At 46.8% G+C, this 19,192-nt stretch overlaps 1 protein-coding gene across 2 annotated transcripts in view; it reads right to left on the reverse strand.

Annotated features, from left to right (window-relative positions):
* LOC120977147 (ubiquitin carboxyl-terminal hydrolase 12-like) overlaps window positions 1-19,192 on the reverse strand; it is a 90,507-nt gene that overhangs the window by 42,278 nt on the left and 29,037 nt on the right. The window contains exons 2-3 of one of the 2 annotated variants that reach the window (XM_040404925.1): window positions 11,940-11,990; window positions 11,717-11,849 (exon numbers count right to left, since the gene is read on the reverse strand). Coding sequence is in view for 1 of the 2 variants with exons in the window: in XM_040404924.1 (XP_040260858.1) it covers window positions 11,910-11,990 (81 nt within the window). In the remaining variant the exon portion in view is untranslated. Of the gene's footprint in view, window positions 1-11,716; window positions 11,850-11,909; window positions 11,991-19,192 lie in introns of both variants that reach the window. The other variant, XM_040404924.1, reaches the window with a different exon arrangement.

Consider the following 19,192-nt stretch of genomic DNA (forward strand, 5'->3'; position numbering starts at 1 on the left):
CATTTACACGTCTGGCCGAGGTGATAGCCATAAGGAAAGCAGTCTTAAAAGAAAGTAATTTAATCGACAAATCCTGTATGGGTTCAAAAGGAGGCTCCATCATACTGGACAATACTAAGTTGAGGTCCCACGGAGGAGCAGACATTCTGGAAATTGGTCTGGTATGACTGACAGCTTTAAAAAATCTTCTCACCCAAGGATGGTTGGCTAAGGTGAAGTCAAAAATACGCTGAAATATGCACTTTAAGTGTACTAACCCCTAGCCTTTTTTTCTAGGCCACTCTGAAGAAAATCGAGGATTATCGGCATAGGAGGGGGACCTAAAGGGTCTATTGGAACTGTGGAAAAAGTTAAGAAGTTTTTCCATATTCTTAAGTATATAGAAGAGATGTCTTTCCTACATGACAGGAGGGTATTAATCACATCTCTGGAAAGGCCCTTCTTCTCTAGTATAGACCTCTCAGATACCATGCTGCTAGGTGTAGGTTGGTTACCTCTGGTCCTTGATACAGCAGGTCTTGTCTGCCTGGCAGAATCCATGGTTCTGTTATTGATAGTTTGCGTAGCCAGGCGAACCATGACCTTCTGGGCCAGAAGGGGGGAGATCAGAATTAGTCTTGTCCTGTGTTGCCTCAGTTTCTGTAGAACCCTTGGAATTAGTCTTATGGGTGGAAAGGCGTATAGAAGATCGTTCGGCCAAGGTAGGGAGAAGGAGTCTATGCCAGTTGGAGAATCTTCTGGATTTAAAGAAAAAAAAAAAAAAGAGATGACATTTCCGGTTTTGCCCGTTTGCGAACAGGTCTACTAGAGGACTGCCCCAGAGGTGGACTATCTGCTTGAACACTGTTTGATTTAAATACCATTCTCCCTGATCTAGACGATTTCTGCTTAGAAAATCCGCTTTTCTGTTTTCTGAACCTTTCAAATGCACCGCTTTTATGAAGGAGACTGAGGGAATGATTATGGAAAAGACCTTTTCTGCCAGAGACATAAGGTCCTTTGACCTTGTCCCGCCTTGCCTGTTCAAATAAGACACTACCGTGGTGTTGTCTGAAAAGACCTTCACTATTTTTCCCCTTAATTTTTGAAGGAAAGCTATTAGAGTGAGGAGTACTGCCCTTAATTCTCTTACATTCTACGAATCTCTTCTTTCCAGAAGAGACCATCTTCCCTGAACAACATCTTCCTGACAGTATGCCCCCCCAACCTGTCGGACTTGCATCCGTGGTGATTGAAATCTGCTCTTGCATATTCCAGGGGAGTCCCTGAGACAGGTTTACTGGGTCTAAGCACCACTGCATGGATTGAATGACCTGGGATGGATAAGGAAGTGGGGCATCCAAAGGGGATAGAGACCCCTGCCACTCTCTCAGAATCTGCCATTGAAGCTTCCGAGAACGCAGCAACGCCCACTTGACTGCAGGAATTGTGGATGTCATCCTGCCTAATACCGCCATCCCCTGTCTGATGTTTCTGCGTTTTGATGAAATTAAAGATTGTATTTCTTTCAGAATTTTGGAGATCTTGTTCTGAGGAAGAAAGCAGCATTGTTTTACGGAGTCAAAAATTAGACCCAAAAACGGACAACTCTTTGATGGGATTAAGTTTGATTTCTCCCAATTTATCCACCATCCCAACTCTTCCAATATCCTGATCATTTCTGAGAGGTGGGAGGACAGTGTGTTTTCCGATTCTGCCACGACCAGTATGTCATCCAGATAGGGTATCGTTAGGATATCCTTTTCCCTTACATGAGCCATCACTTCGGCCATTAGCTTGGTGAAAAGCCTGGGAGCTTGGGATACTCCGAATGGGAGCGCTCTGTATTGAAAGTGGTGGATCTGCCCCTCCATGGATACTGCTACCCTCAGGAACTTCTGGGAGTCTGCATGGATTGGGATGTGATAATATGCGTCTTTTATGTCTAGGGTTGACATTACGCATTCCAGAAACAGCTGATTTACTGCTGATTGTAGCGATTCCATCTTAAACTTTTTGTACTTTTAGGAATCGGTTTAGGTATCTCAGGTTTATTATCATCCTGAAAGCCCCATCTGGTTTGGGGACCAGAAAAGGGGAACAATAAAGTCCTCTCCCTCTTTCTGATTCTGGAACCTATTAAGACTTTCTTTTTTAAGAGGGAAAGTAACTCTTGTTTTAAGGCCTCATTTTTTTTTAAAGAGTTTTGGTCCAGCCTTGTAACCATTATCCTTTCCAGTGGGGGAGGGGCGAACCCGTCTCTTATAACGCCCAGAATCCCAAGCCTGAAAAAAAGAGAGACAACCTTCCTCCCACCGGACCGGAATCGTCATTTCTGACAGTTTTTAGAACGGTTACTGGACTGAGAGCTGAAAAGGAAACCTTTTTCTTTCCTAGCATTGTTACCCCTCCAGTATTTTTGTCTTTTATCTTGATTATAATCCCTCGTTTTTACGAAAAAAAACTGATGCTTTTTTGTAGGTTTGGAGGATGGAAAGCCTTTTTTGTAGTCTGCAGCTTTCTCCAATAAATCGTCTAGAACCGATTCAAATAAGAAATCTCCCTGGCAGGGAATAGCACATAATTTATTTTTGGATTCTGTATCTCCTGACCACCCTTTCAACCAAACGGCTCTTTTGCGGAATTAGCTAAGGCCGCAGATCTAGCACTCAGTTTTAAGGCATCTGCAGAGGCATCTGATATAAAGTCGACCGCTTTCATGATCGGAAAACCTCTAGTAATTGATCTCTTGGAGTTTTGTTTTCTATGTGGGATTCCGTCCTGTAACCATAATTTGAGGGATCTTGCTGTGGAAGTAGCGGCAATATTAGGTTTGAATGCCTGAGTAGAGGCTTCCCAGGCGTTCTTAAGGTATACTTCAGCTCTTCTGTCCATTGGATCTTTTAAAGCCCCTAAATCTTCAAATGGTAAGGCTGATTTTTGAAGATCTTGGCAATAGGAGCATCTATCTTAGGAGGAAGAGCATTCCCCCTCATCAAAAGGATACTTCCTTTTAAAAAAAATTTGGGATGAACACTTTTTTGTCTGGTCTTTTCCATTCTTTTTTAATTAGGAATTTTATGTTCTTATTTATAGGAAAAATACTTGTTTTTTTATGACCAAGGTCACCGAACATAATCTGCTGGATTGTCTTTTGCTCTTTAGACTCGTCCACCTTCATTGTAGCCCTAATGGCCTTAAGCAAGGAGTCCGTGTCCTCATGGGAAAATAATGGTTTACCCACTGACTCCTCTTCGGATGATGAATCCGAACTACCCCGGATCTCCCGTTCTGCCTCAGCCTCAGAAGAATCTGAATCTGAGAAACGACTAGAAAGAGCCTGCTTGCCAGGTGGGGGGAGATGGAAGGAATTTCTTAAATTCCTTCATAGAATCCGCGATTTCAGATTTCACCATGTTCTTGATACTTTGCATAAACGATGGGGACTCTTCTTCTACCGTCTTATTAATACAGTGCTGGAAAAGCAACTTTGGCCAGGAGGGGGTTAACTTTTTCCTACAAGTTGCGCACTTTTTTCCACGTGTCTTAGAAGTCGCCTTCCTAGGGCTCGTTTTAGTATTCTATGAATAAATAAACAGAATGGCCCCCTTAGAATAAGGAACTTGTAAGGATAATGCTGGGAATTGACCCACTTACCCCACCAGGAATACTGATCGAGTATCGAGGTTATCCTGGTCACCAGTGCGCTGACCACTCCCCTCTTCCATGGTACAGTCCAGAGATGGAGGGTCTTCCATAGACGAGCTCTGTAGACGTCCTCGAAGGCTGGCTGGCACTCTTCCACCTGCGCACTGAGCGGGGTTACATACCCCAGGTAAGGTCCCTTGGAGAAATCCGCCTGCGGCCTTCCGCTCTCTACTTCCGGAACGCCGTGCGTTCCAAATACCAGAAGTGGACATACGTCACTTCCAGTCTGCGCCTAACGCGAGAACAAGAGCCCTGCTGCGCCCCCTGCATCTGTAATGCCACAAGGGAAGCGGCCTGCGGGAGGAAGAGGCCCCGGACCTCCTGAACACTGCCAGTAGGTTCCGGCGTGACAGTGGTACCTCCCGGTACCGCTGGACTGCATACATGTCCCCCTGGGCTTCAACCAGGAAGGGTGGAAATCCAGACTTTAGGCGGCTCCTAGTGGAGACTTACGCCGTACCAGGTAACCACTATGGATATAACACACCGACGGGGCCCTGCAGCCTTTGTAGCTTTTCACAGAAAGCGTCCTATCCATAGGACAGGAAACAGGAACTAATGGATAGAGGCCGGGTCCCTCCTTAAGATGCTCTCCACGGAAGTTCCTGTTTCCTGTCCTGGATGGAGGCGGGCTCTCTCAAGGGTGCTGTCATGGGCATAAGGGAAAAGGTGAAGTAGAAAAAAAACTGTTAATCACAGCGGCAGGGGGGCGGAGAGACCAGGGAGCTCATGAATAGTAGGACTCACGAGCATGTGCTGGAGCTGTTAGGACTAAAGAACGTCTATTGTATTGTTGTTGGGCAAACCTGTTGAGAACGTCAGGTTCGGGCGAATGTCTAATGTGTATGGGAAGCTCCAGACTCTTGGGATGTCGGAGGGGAGACGGAATTGGCGAAATGAATATTTTTGCCTGATCCTTTTGTTCTCCCAGGTGGTAAGCTGCCGCTTGAGGTGTCTTTTTCCTTCCTCCCCACTGAATACACAGACATATTTGACCAAAACTAACATCTATGTGTATAGAAGAGTTGGGAGGGAGAGATAGCTGTCGGTAGAACTTTCGTTTGACCGACCATTATTGAAGACGTAGGACTACCTTCTGGAGTTATGGCAGAATAAAACTAGTAAATTCTATTTTAAAAAAAATAAAATCTATTTCTATGTCTACTGAAAACGGTCATGACGGAGATGACAGTAACACCCTGCAAAGCTTTAATAATGCATTTCTAAAAATACATGTTTTTAATAGTTAGAAAATATGCTCGAAATGGCAAAGGGCATCTAAGTGTCCCCTCAATAGTCTGTAGTGGAAATAGAAGACGGGCGCTGGTAATTTTAGCAGCTCTATTCATAGTCCAATGAGAACCTTCACTCTTTGCAGTCTCCAGCTTTCAGATAAAAACTGTGTGGGTGTATGGTCTGAAAATACAGAATTGGTGACTATTTTATATCCAGTAAACATGTAGTTGGACAGTGGGGGTTATGACTTTCTTTATAAAGAGAAGAGAAAATACAAATATGAATGCAGCACCAACGTCCCTTTCAGACCTCCATCAGGAATGTCTCAGCCTATCAGCAACCATAGCAATCGCTCCATTTAAACAGCCCCAAAAAAAGTTGATGGCAGCATGTCCTCCAAGCTCTCCAAAATGGGTCCATAAAAATATACAAAAAGCGCAGAAAAAGTGCCATAATAGTGCAATTTTTCAACAATAACAACAACAACAGTCTTTTTCAAGCCTTTTTCTATATAAAGAGTTGACCAAACACGCCCTGCCACCCCCATAAGGCTAATTTCACACTCGTGTTAAGCTTTTCCAGAAAAGCCTGCCAGATCCGTACTACCGTTTGCTGCCGGAAATCTGCCTGGGCCCATTCACTATAATGGGGACTGGCTGGAGATCCGGCCTCAGCACAGCAAACATGCCGAGAGGCGGCCGGACAAAAAAGTCAGAGTGCACACGTGTGCAAACCGTAGCACAGATCCGGCAGGCTGCTCCCCAGCAGGTACAGCCTGCCGGAAAAGCTTAACACGAGTATGAAAGACTCTCCCCCTCCCCCCGCTGAAGTATAGATAATGTCAGTTGAAAAAAATATATATTGTAAATTGCCAAGGAAATCAGAGATTATTACACTCCGCCGGAAGTCATAGCATACAGCCGCCCTCTCCAAATGAGCCTTATATGTGTGCATAAGGTATAGCGCCCCTACATTAGTGTTAATGGACTCTAACAGAGCTGGGATTTGAACACCATACTAATAATGTTTATCTAGCTGGTATGTCCCAGCCTACACAGCAAAGCAGGTGAGCTATAGGGAACAGGAAATATCAACTTTTTTTGACCGCTTTAGGGGCCAGTATGAAAAACGGCAATGTTTCGAGATTTTTTTTTAAATGAAATCATTTTTTCCAGTTTTTATGGTGTTTTTTTTTTCCAGTTTTGACTACTTACTGTGACAGAGTGAAGTGTCATCTGGTGGATGGGAGATATTTTCCTCCCAGCATGTGCAGCTGAGACTGATTGCAGCAAGGACCGGATCTTACATGCCAGTCCGGGCTTTGCGGACGCCAAATGGTCTTAAAAAAAAAACAGCTAGAGTGCAGTAAGTGTCGGTGTTAGGGTCCATTCACACGTCCGTTTTTTCTTTCCTGATCTGTTCCGTTTTTTGCGGAACAGATCTGGACCAGATCTGGACCCATTAATTTTCAATGGGTCCTGGAAAAAATGTGTGCTGTCCGTTTCCGTTGTTCCGTTCCGCATGTCCGTTTAAATATAAAACATGTCCTATTCTTTTCCGCAAAATTCGGATCCTGGTACAATACAAAGTCAATGGATCTGCAAAAAACGGAAGACATTCGGATCTCATTACGTATGTCATCCGTTTTATGCGGATTCCGTTCCTGGAAATTACATTTAAAAAAATATATATATATATTTTTTTTTTCAAAGAAATCCAAACAACTTTATTTGCTTATTGAAATTTATACAATACATGTTTCCGTTTTTTGCGGATCAGCAAAAAACGTATGACATACGGAAACATTTTCAGGAACAAAGGATCCGCAAAAAACGGACCGAAAATCGGGATATAGAAAAATACTGACGTGTGAATGTAGCCTTAAGGTGCTTATGGCTGGATGCATGTTTGCGACCTATCTGGGAGGACAGGTTGACGATATCCAGGACCTGAACTCCATATGTGGATCTGCTGCAAGGTGTGAATACACACCAGAACTTGAACTCTATATGCGGTACCCGCGACATGGTGTGAACTAGGGTTGGACGATATCAAAAATATTCCCACGATAACGATATTAAGAAATTTATCGCGATAACGATATATATCGCGATAAATGCCCATTTAGAAGAAAAAACACTTGGGGCCACAAGGAGACATTATACTGTATGGGGGCAGCCACAAGGAAACATTATACTGTATGGGGTATCCACAAGGAGACGTTACACTGTATGGGGGGCAACAAGAAGACGTTACACTGTATGGGGGGGGGGGCACAAGGAGACGTTACACTGTATGGGGGCAGCCACAAGGAGACGTTATACTGTATGGGGGCAGCCACAAGGAGATGTACACTGTATGGGGCAGCCACAAGGAGACGTTATACTGTATGGGGCAGCCACAAGGAGACGTTATACTGTATGGGGGCAGCCACAAGGAGACGTTATACTGTATGGGGGCAGCCGGGCAGCCACAAGGAGACGTTATACTGTATGGGGGCAGCCGGGCAGCCACAAGGAGACGTTACACTGTATGGGGGCAGCCACAAGGAGACGTTACACTGTATGGGGGCAGCCACAAGGAGACGTTACACTGTATGGGGGCAGCCACAAGGAGACGTTACACTGTATGGGGGCAGCCACAAGGAGACGTTACACTGTATGGGGGCAGCCACAAGGAGACGTTACACTGTATGGGGGCAGCCACAAGGAGACGTTACACTGTATGGGGGCAACCGGGCAGCCACAAGGAGACGTTATACTGTATGGGGGCAGCCACAAGGAGACGTTATACTGTATGGGGGCAGCCGGGCAGCCACAAGAAGACGTTATACTGTATGGGGGCAGCCACAAGGAGATGTACACTGTATGGGGCAGCCACAAGGAGACGTTATACTGTATGGGGCAGCCACAAGGAGACGTTATACTGTATGGGGGCAGCCACAAGGAGACGTTATACTGTATGGGGGCAGCCGGGCAGCCACAAGGAGACGTTATACTGTATGGGGGCAGCCGGGCAGCCACAAGGAGACGTTACACTGTATGGGGGCAGCCACAAGGAGACGTTACACTGTATGGGGGCAGCCACAAGGAGACGTTACACTGTATGGGGGCAGCCACAAGGAGACGTTACACTGTATGGGGGCAGCCACAAGGAGACGTTACACTGTATGGGGGCAGCCACAAGGAGACGTTACACTGTATGGGGGCAGCCACAAGGAGACGTTACACTGTATGGGGGCAACCGGGCAGCCACAAGGAGACGTTATACTGTATGGGGGCAGCCACAAGGAGACGTTATACTGTATGGGGGCAGCCGGGCAGCCACAAGAAGACGTTACACTGTATGGGGGCAGCCACAAGGAGACGTTACACTGTATGGGGGCAGCCACAAGGAGACGTTATACTGTATGGGGGCAGCCACAAGGAGATGTTATACTACTGTATGGGGGCAGCCACAAGGAGACGTTATACTGTATGGGGGCAGCCACAAGGAGACGTTACACTGTATGGGGGCAGCCACAAGGAGACGTTACACTGTATGGGGGCAGCCACAAGGAGACGTTACACTGTATGGGGGCAGCCACAAGGAGACGTTACACTGTATGGGGGCAGCCACAAGGAGACGTTATACTGTATGGGGGCAGCCACAAGGAGACGTTATACTGTATGGGGGCAGCCACAAGGAGATGTTATACTACTGTATGGGGGCAGCCACAAGGAGACGTTATACTGTATGGGGGCAGCCACAAGGAGACGTTACACTGTATGGGGGCAGCCACAAGGAGACGTTATACTGTATGGGGGCAGCCACAAGGAGACGTTACACTGTATGGGGGCAGCCACAAGGAGACGTTACACTGTATGGGGGCAGCCACAAGGAGACGTTATACTGTATGGGGGCAGCCACAAGGAGATGTTATACTACTGTATGGGGGCAGCCACAAGGAGACGTTATACTGTATGGAGGCAGCCACAAGGAGACGTTATACTACTGTATGGGGGCAGCCACAAGGAGACGTTACACTGTATGGGGGCAGCCACAAGGAGACGTTACACTGTATGGGGGCAGCCACAAGGAGACGTTACACTGTATGAGGGCAGCCACAAGGAGACGTTACACTGTATTGGGGCAGCTACAAGGAGACGTTATACTGTATGGGGGCAGCCACAAGGAGACGTTATAGTGTATGGGGGCAGCCACAAGGAGACGTTATAGTGTATGGGGGCAGCCACAAGGAGACATTACACTGTATGGGGGCAGACGGGCAGTTCCCCAGCCTCTGATCAGCCCCCCCCAGCCTCTCCCTCTTATCAGCCCCCTCTGGTAACCCCCCCCCCCCCCCTTAGTATTAATCATTGGAGGCAGTGGCCACAGGGTCCCCCTCCCCATCATTGGTGGCAGTGCCCCTTCCCCCCAGTATTAATCATTGCTGGCAGTCGCCACCGGGTCTCCCCCCCCCCATCATTGGTGGCAGTGGGCAGTGCACCCCCCCCAGTATTAATCATTGGTGGCAGTGGCCACAGGGTCCCCCTCCCATCATTGGTGGCAGTGGGCCCCCCCCTCCCCAGTATTAATCATTGGAGGCCACAGGGTCATCCCCCCATCATCGGTGGCAGTCGGCCCCCCCTCCTCCCTCCCCAGAATTAATCATTGGAGGCCACAGGGTCGTCCCCCCATCATTGGTGGATGTGGGCAGTGCCCCCCTCCTCCCTCCCTCCCCAGTATTAATCATTGGAGGCCACAGGGTCGTCCCCCCCATCATTGGTGGCAGTGGGCCCCCCCTCCTCTCTCCCTCCCCAGTATTAATCATTGGAGGCCACAGGGTCGTCGTCCTCCTCCTCCCCCCATCATTGGTGGCAGTTTGCAGTTCCGATCGGAGTCCCAGCAGTGTAATGCTGGGGCTCCGATCGGTTACCATGGTAGCCAGGACGCTACTGAAGCCCTGGCTGCCATGGTATGTTAGTAAGCAGCATTATACTCACGTGCGTCGTGGCCGCCGGGCGCGCCTTCTTCTGTCTGTGCGGCGCATTGCTAAGGCTTATAGCATTAGCAATGCGCCGCACAGACCTATGAGAAGAAGGCGCGCCCGGCGGCCACGACGCACGTGAGTATAATGCTGCTCACTAACATACCATGGCAGCCAGGGCTTCAGTAGCGTCCTGGCTACCATGGTAACCGATCGGAGCCCCAGCATTACACTGCTGGGACTCCATTCGGAACTGCAAACTGCCACCAATGATGGGGGGAGGAGGAGGACGACGACCCTGTGGCCTCCTATGATTAATACTGGGGAGGGGGGGCCCACTGCCACCAATGATGGGGGGACGACCCTGTGGCCTTCAATTATTAATACTGGGGAGGGAGGGAGGAGGGGGGCACTGCCCACATTCCCGGCACCCGACCTCTGAGAGGACGCTGTGATCACCTGAGGGGTTAATTGCGCGGATCACAGCGTCCTCTCAGAGGTCGGGTGCAGGAAATGCGAGTGACAGAATTCCTTCCCTCCCCCACGCCGGCCGAACTGCTAAGAGCGCCGCCGCAAGCGGCCAGCAGGTATCGGGGACATTTGCACGAGTAGAAGTACTCTGCAAATGTCCCGTATCGGTTCATGCTGGGGCGGGCGGCCGCAGATTTAGAAGCGGTCAGCGTACATGACCGCTCCTATGACGTCACGAAATACCACGGTATTTACGAAACGGCGATATCGCCATATCGCCGTTTTTTTAATACCGCGGTATATCGTGATACCGGTATATCGCTCAACCCTAGTGTGAACCTTAACCCCAGGACTTAAAACTAAGGTGATTTTGTTTGTTTTCTAGTAAGGGTACTTTCACACTTGCGTTTTTCTTTTTTGGCATAGAGTTCCGTCACAGGGGCTCTATACCGGAAAAGAACTGATCCCCATGCATTCTGAAGGGAGAGTAATCCGTTCAGGATGCATCAGGATGTCTTCAGTTCAGTCATTTTGATTGATCAGGCAAAAGAGAAAACCGCCGCATGCTAGTTTTATCTCCGGTGAAAAAAAACTGAAGATTTGCCTGAATGCCGGTATTTTGAATGCCGGATCTGGCACTAATACATTCCTATAGGGAAAAATGCCGGATCCGGCATTCAAAATACCGGAATACCGGATCCGTCCTTCCAGTCTGCGCATGCGCAGACCGGTAAAAATGTGAAAAAAAAGATACAAGACGGATCCGTCTGTCCGCATGACAAGTGGAGAGACGGATCCGTTCTTGCAATGCATCCGGATGCCTCTCACAAATGCTTTCAGTCACATCCAGATCGGCAGATCCGGCGGGCAGTTCTGACGACGGAACTGCCAGCCGAATCACACTGCCGCAAGTGTGAAAGTAGCTTAACCTGCCACAAGGTGCCTCTGTACTGCATCCGCTCACCCTGCCTACCAGAGAGAATCCACACAATACTTAGAGGGGTTTGTGGGCAAAAAAATGTTTAAAACTGCTAATAGTGTTGTTTAAAACACAAAAGGCAATACTAACCTCCCAGATCCCCTGCTGCTTCCATACAGACGTCGCCAGGTCCCCCGCCGGTGATGTCCTGATACAGGATTTGTCACATCCCAGTGCAGGGGCATATCATTGCTGAACCAGGAAGGAGAATGGCAGCATCAGTATGAAAGCAGCAGGGGATCCATGGGGGTAGTAAAGCTTTTTCTTTTTTTTAAAGCAGCATTATTAGCAGTTTTACACAATGAAGTAAATAAAAGATTTTTAAAATGCATATAAAAATTGGATTGAATAAATAAGTCATTTTCTGAGCATACATTCCCTTGCAAGCCTCTGTGTTCACCCCCACTGTTCAGTGATTTATCTGCAGTAACTGGGCAATCTTCTGAATGTTAGGTCCGAGGATATCCCCACAGCTTTGTCAGTCTGACATATCGTCTACATTTACATCTAAGAGGAGGAGAAACCATAATTCATAAGGAAGTAATGCAAAAAGGAACTAAAACTTACATTGACCAGTCCAAAATAATGTTCATTTACAGGAAATTGCTCTGGGCCGATTTCTTTTTCCAATGTTGAGGCATTGGTGCCCTACAGGAACAAAAATGCAATCATTAATCATAAAATCCTTATCATAAATGTTACTGTATACAACATCTGAATATTATCAGCAAACTGGGAAGAAGAGACTTCTTATCCAATCGGGATAACTGACACTAGGGGCTGTCTCATGTAGGGAAAGTTACCGTAATACAAGGCACTTCCTAATGTATTGTGATTGTCCATATTGTCTCCATAGCTGGCTGGATTCATTTTTCCCTGGCATTATACATTGCTCGTATCCATGTTACAACCACCCTACAATCCAGCAGCCGTACACAACCTTATGGGCCACACACTGAACCAATCCCAAGGGCTGAAAATGAAACTTAAAAGGGATATTACCAACTGAAATGCTGTATAGTATATACCATAAATGTCTGGTTATACATCCAGGACCCTCATCTAATGGGAGAATACATGAAAAATACATGTGAGCAGCCACAAGAGATAGACATACATGTCTGTTACCAGATGGTTGGGGGCCGTACAGACGCCACATGTGGCCCCCAGGCTGCAGGTTGCGCACCCCTGAACGGACATTACTTCCCCCACATCTGCTTTACCAATATGTAATCGATTTCAAATAGTGGATGTAAATTTTCCCACATATGACAAATTCCAGCAAGCCATTAGTTATAAAATGTATAAAAATACGATGCAACAATTCAACCATTATTAATTTATATCGATATGCATTTACATTTTTTTCACTTTTTAACCTTTATTTACATACTTGGCACCAACCTATGTAACCACTCACAATGGGCTCTCCACTCCATTACATACGATGGCCTATCCTCAGGATAGTCCATCAGAATCTGATCAGCAGCCGGGAAACCAACAACCAGCACCATGACGATCAGTTGTAGCTTCGGCACCAGAACTACATGGCCACATCCGTTGTGCAGTTACTGCAGCTGTGCGCTCACTAAAGTAAGGCTCCATTCACACGTCTGCAATTTCGTTCCGCATTTTTTTGCGGAACGGAATTGCGGATCCATTCATTCCTATGGGGCAGCACAATGTGCTGCCCGGACACGGAATTGCGGATCCACACTTCCGTATCCGCATTTCCGTTCCGCAAAAAAATAGAACATGTCCTATTCTTGTCCGCAAAATGCGGAACGCACATTGCCGCTTTCCGTGTTTTGCGAATCCGCAAAACACGTTGCGGACGTGTGAATGGAGCCTAAATGGGAGCAGCGCTGTAGTAACCAATGGACGGAGCTGAGAAGTTCTGAAGGACAGGGGTGCAGCTTTGTGCAGAAGGAGAGACAATTTAAGATCAGTTTTGGTAACTGTCCTTTTACTGGAAAAACCTGTAGGAGGACATTTACTAACTACAGAGAACACGCTTACATGGTTTCTTATAGGTACAAATGTACTAATATCAAAGGGCGCATTATGTCGCTACATTTGGGAATATTTTAGCACAAGTTTTCCTGAAAACAACCCTAACAGTTTTGCAGTCCGACAAGCGCGGATCCACAAAATACTGGCCGTGAGCATCTTGCAATTTTTTGGGCCCCATAGTAGAAATGCGTATTCTTGTCTGCAAAAAGGACAAGAATAGGACATGTTCTATAATATGCGGCATGGCCGCAAGGATGCAGACAGCACACAGATGTGTGTGTGTTGTCTGCCTTTTTTTGTGGCCCCATAGAAATGAATGGGACCAAAAATACAGATCTGGAACTGGATCTGAATACTTTTGTAATTGCATGTAATAAAAAATGTAGCATAGCCACAGAGTTATTCAATAAAATGTATCTGTATAGCGCCACCTGCTGTTTGTTATTTTTCTTATTTGTCTGTCCGGTTCCCATAGAATGCCGCACATGCTCAGTTTCAGCCTTCAACTGCCTCCTGAGCCGTGATAGGGAGAGCATGGACAAGCCCCGCCGAGCTGCAGCAGAAAAAAGACACTCCCCTGAGCAGTCAGTAGAAAAGACACTCCCCTGAGCAGTCAGTAGAAAAGACACTCCCCTGAGCAGTCAGTAGAAAAGACACTCCCCTGAGCAGTCAGTAGAAAAGACACTCCCCTGAGCAGTCAGTAGAAAAGACACTCCCCTGAGCAGTCAGTAGAAAAGACACTCCCCTGAGCAGTCAGTAGAAAAGACACTCCCCTGAGCAGTCAGTAGAAAAGACACTCCCCTGAGCAGTCAGTAGAAAAGACACTCCCCTGAGCAGTCAGTAGAAAAGACACTCCCCTGAGCAGTCAGTAGAAAAGACACTCCCCTGAGCAGTCAGTAGAAAAGACACTCCCCTGAGCAGTCAGTAGAAAAGACACTCCCCTGAGCAGTCAGTAGAAAAGACACTCCCCTGAGCAGTCAGTAGAAAAGACACTCCCCTGAGCAGTCAGTAGAAAAGACACTCCCCTGAGCAGTCAGTAGAAAAGACACTCCCCTGAGCAGTCAGTAGAAAAGACACTCCCCTGAGCAGTCAGTAGAAAAGACACTCCCCTGAGCAGTCAGTAGAAAAGACACTCCCCTGAGCAGTCAGTAGAAAAGACACTCCCCTGAGCAGTCAGTAGAAAAGACACTCCCCTGAGCAGTCAGTAGAAAAGACACTCCCCTGAGCAGTCAGTAGAAAAGACACTCCCCTGAGCAGTCAGTAGAAAAGACACTCCCCTGAGCAGTCAGTAGAAAAGACACTCCCCTGAGCAGTCAGTAGAAAAGACACTCCCCTGAGCAGTCAGTAGAAAAGACACTCCCCTGAGCAGTCAGTAGAAAAGACACTCCCCTGAGCAGTCAGTAGAAAAGACACTCCCCTGAGCAGTCAGTAGAAAAGACACTCCCCTGAGCAGTCAGTAGAAAAGACACTCCCCTGAGCAGTCAGTAGAAAAGACACTCCCCTGAGCAGTCAGTAGAAAAGACACTCCCCTGAGCAGTCAGTAGAAAAGACACTCCCCTGAGCAGTCAGTAGAAAAGACACTCCCCTGAGCAGTCAGTAGAAAAGACACTCCCCTGAGCAGTCAGTAGAAAAGACACTCCCCTGAGCAGTCAGTAGAAAAGACACTCCCCTGAGCAGTCAGTAGAAAAGACACTCCCCTGAGCAGTCAGTAGAAAAGACACTCCCCTGAGCAGTCAGTAGAAAAGACACTCCCCTGAGCAGTCAGTAGAAAAGACACTCCCCTGAGCAGTCAGTAGAAAAGACACTCCCCTGAGCAGTCAGTAGAAAAGACACTCCCCTGAGCAGTCAGTAGAAAAGACACTCCCCTGAGCAGTCAGTAGAAAAGACACTCCCCTGAGCAGTCAGTAGAAAGGACACTCCGCTGAGCAGTCAGTAGAAAAGACACTCCCCTTGAGCTGTCAGCTTGAAATAAATCTAGCAGAGCAATGAATGCGCAGATCTCCGGATCCATGTGAGGTCCAGGTTCTAGGTTTTTACATAAGTCATGTTTTTTTTCCATTAACGTATGCTACTTCAATACTGCTCTCATCACCCCCTTCTCCCCATTACTAAGGCTCATTTATCAAACTATGTGTAGCAGTCAGCAGATAATCTTCATTTACTCACTGGTGAGTTAGTTGCTGATGATTTATAGGCATTCAATTTTTTTATGCAATTAACCAACTCTCCACATGCCAACCCCCGGCTGAGCCCATGCAGCACCCTGGGATTCAAAGATCAGGGTGACTGGACCCCTGTTCGTCAGACAGGTCACAATTCCAGAGACGAGTGCAGCTCTTATAAGCCATTTATGCTTTGTGGACACAATATAATTGCCTAAGATGGGAATATAAAAGGCATAAAGCTTAGAGATAATTATGACCCTGTTCTGTGCCCTGAGAGAGGAGTAAAGGAAACATCCATAGGGATAATAAATCTGGATCTGCCATTACATTGTACATCTACTAGGATATAAACACAGACATCTAGCAGGCAGTGTTCACATCAACACGTACGAGATTTGTGCTCATTACGTTAAAGGGCATCAGCAGTTTGTATCTATGACACTGGCTGACCCGTTACATCTGCGCTGGGCAGCTGAAAACCCTATGAGAAAAATGATGTTTTAATATATGCAAATGAGCCTCTAGGAGCAACGGGGGCGTTGTCATTACACCTAGAGGCTCTGCTCTCTCTGCAACTGCTGCACTTTGACAGGGCCAGGCAGTGTAAACATCGTCGCACCTTCCTGCCCCTGTGCAGCAGTTGTAGAGAGAGCAGAGCCTCTAGGTGTAATAACAACTCCCCCATTGCTCCTAAAGCCTCATTTGCATATATTAAAACTTCATTTTTCTCAGTAATGCAGGCAAATATGAAGACGGGACCAACACAGATGTCTTCAGCTGCTAACGGGTCAGCAAGTTTCATAGGTACATGGCAGACCGTCTCTAATGCCTGCAGACCACCTCTTGACAAAGAATATATTCATACTTACCTGCTACCCGCCGCTCTAGTCCTCCGTGTTACCTTCATTCTTCGGTTCCCGCACTGTTCATGTGGTGGTGCATGGTGCTCCAGGTAATGACTGGCCTCAGCAGAAATGTGCTTCCTGTGGCCAGGTCACTGCTGAAGCCAGTCACTGGCTGGAGCGGTACACATGACCATGCCCATGGCCAGCCGGGTATAAAACAGTGCGGGGACAGGAAGAGAGAGACAACGATGGACTGGAACAGCGCGATAAGTATAAATCTTATTCAGGAGGCAGACTTAATACATAAAATATCATCATTACCGGAAAATCCCTTTATCAGGTGCATATCACCAGGAAATTCCCTGGTAAACCACAGTACAATTCCTTGTAGGCTCAGCTGAATGTAATGATACCTTTCACTTGGCGATATGTTGCTTCATTCAGGAGATGAAGTACTTATCATATGCAAATGAGCAGCTAAGTGCGCCGAGGGTGGGCCTAAGCCACCCAGCCCCTCCCCTTCCTGGCTGACAGGACCAGACAAGAGGACTATGCAGAAACCTGGTCCTGTCAGTAAAAGGAGAGGAAGCAGGAGAAGCAACGGTGGCGTTCCGTTTCTTGGCAGGCAAAACACTGGGTGCGGACTCATTCATTTCTACGGGGCCGCAAAGGATGCGGACAGCACTCCGTGTGCTGTCCGCATCCATGGTTCCGTTCCACTGCTCCGTAGAAAAGATAGAGCATGCCCTTTTCTTTTCTGCAATTGCAGACAAGAATAGACATTTTCTATTATGGTTGCCATGTGTGGTCCACAAATTGCGGAACACACAGCTGGAGCCGCAAAACACTATGGTCGTCTAAATGTGTCCTAAGTGTGGGACAGGCTAGCTGTACAGTATTGTTTTTCTGGTGCTAAAGGGAAAAAACTCTCAGTCCGTAAACCAGCAGCAGGAGGACCAGACCAGTGCCACGGAGGACGGTACTGGAGAAAGGGGCGAGGATAATGTTACTTTCTGAGCGCTTCTCAGAGATTTTTAATTTTTTCGGACAAACCCTTTTAAAATTAAATGAACCATTATAGAAAGTGTATTCAAAGGGCTGGAAAAAACACTATTTTATCATAACTGCATATGTATTTACCGCAAATAACCAGTGTTTACTACTAAATATTAAGAAAGCTTCATTTCCATGGTGATAGGATCTGTCAAGGGAAAGTTGTTGTCTTTTTTTTCAGAACTGCCAAAAATAACTTTAGGGAGTTCTTAGGGAATTAAGAAAGAGAAAATACTTAAATATTACTTTATTATAACTATATTCCCAAATATCTTTCATTGGTTATAATGGCTTCTTTTGTCTAGGGAGCAATCATTAGGAGAAATAAAATGTCCGCCGTCCTATTAGAACACACAAAACCTGTCCTAATCGCACAGCAGAACAAGTTACTTCACAGCACTGAGCTACAGAGCTGCCTCAGCCACCTCTCCTACTTGTCAGAGATTATGATCCTGAATACAGCTGACAAGATATTCAGATGAATCTCTGTGGGAATGGAGTTCATGAGGAGACATGAAGTACAGAGAGGACAGACAAGACAGACTGCGGAAATGTGGGGCTGTGATAATGGAGACTGCATACAAGTGTTGCTGCTCGTTACTACAGTCGTGGCCAAAAGTTTTGAGAATTACATAAATATTGGAAAAGTTGCTGCTTAAGTTTTTATAATAGCAATTTGCATATTCTCCAGAATGTTATGAAGAGTGATCAGATGAATTGCATAGTCCTTCTTTGCCATGAAAATTAACTTAATCCCCCAAAAAACTTTCCACTGCATTTCATTGCTGTCATTAAAGGACCTGCTGAGATCATGTCAGTAATCGACTTGTTAACTCAGGTGAGAATGTTGACGAGCACAAGGCTGGAGATCATTATGTCAGGCTGATTGGGTTAAAATGGCAGACTTGACATGTTAAAAGGAGGGTGATGCTTGAAATCATTGTTCTTCCATTGTTAACCATGGTTACCTGCAAAGAAACACGTGCAGCCATCATTGCGTTGCATAAAAATGGCTTTACAGGCAAGGATATTGTGGCTACTAAGATTGCACCTCAATCAACAATTTATAGGATCATCAAGAACTTCAAGGAAAGAGGTTCAATTCTTGTTAAGAAGGCTTCAGGGCGTCCAAGAAAGTCCAGCAAGCGCCAGGATCGTCTCCTAAAGAGGATTCAGCTGCGGGATCGGAGTGCCACCAGTGCAGAGCTTGCTCAGGAATGGCAGCAGGCAGGTGTGAGCGCATATGCACGCACAGTGAGGCGAAGACTTTTGGAAGATGGCCTGGTGTCAAGAAGGGCAGCAAAGAAGCCACTTCTCTCCAAAAAAAACATCAGGGACAGATTGATCTTCTGCAGAAAGTTTGGTGAATGGACTGCTGAGGACTGGGGCAAAGTCATATTCTCTGATGAAGCCTCTTTCCGATTGTTTGGGGCATCTGGAAAAAGGCTTGTCCGGAGAAGAAAAGGTAAGCGCTACCATCAGTCCTGTGTCATGCCAACAGTAAAGCATCCTGAGACCATTCATGTGTGGGGTTGCTTCTCATCCAAGGGAGTGGGCTCACTCACAATTTTGCCCAAAAACACAGCCATGAATAAAGAATAGTACCAAAACACCCTCCAACAGCAACTTCTTCCAACAATCCAACAACAGTTTGGTGAAGAACAATGCATTTTCCAGCACGATGGAACACCGTGCCATAAGGCAAAAGTGATAACTAAGTGGCTCGGGGACCAAAACTTTGACATTTTGGGTCTATGGCCTGGAAACTCCCCAG

This window comes from Bufo bufo, chromosome 8 (genome assembly GCF_905171765.1).
Source record: "Bufo bufo chromosome 8, aBufBuf1.1, whole genome shotgun sequence".
In the NCBI taxonomy this organism is placed as follows: domain Eukaryota; kingdom Metazoa; phylum Chordata; class Amphibia; order Anura; family Bufonidae; genus Bufo; species Bufo bufo.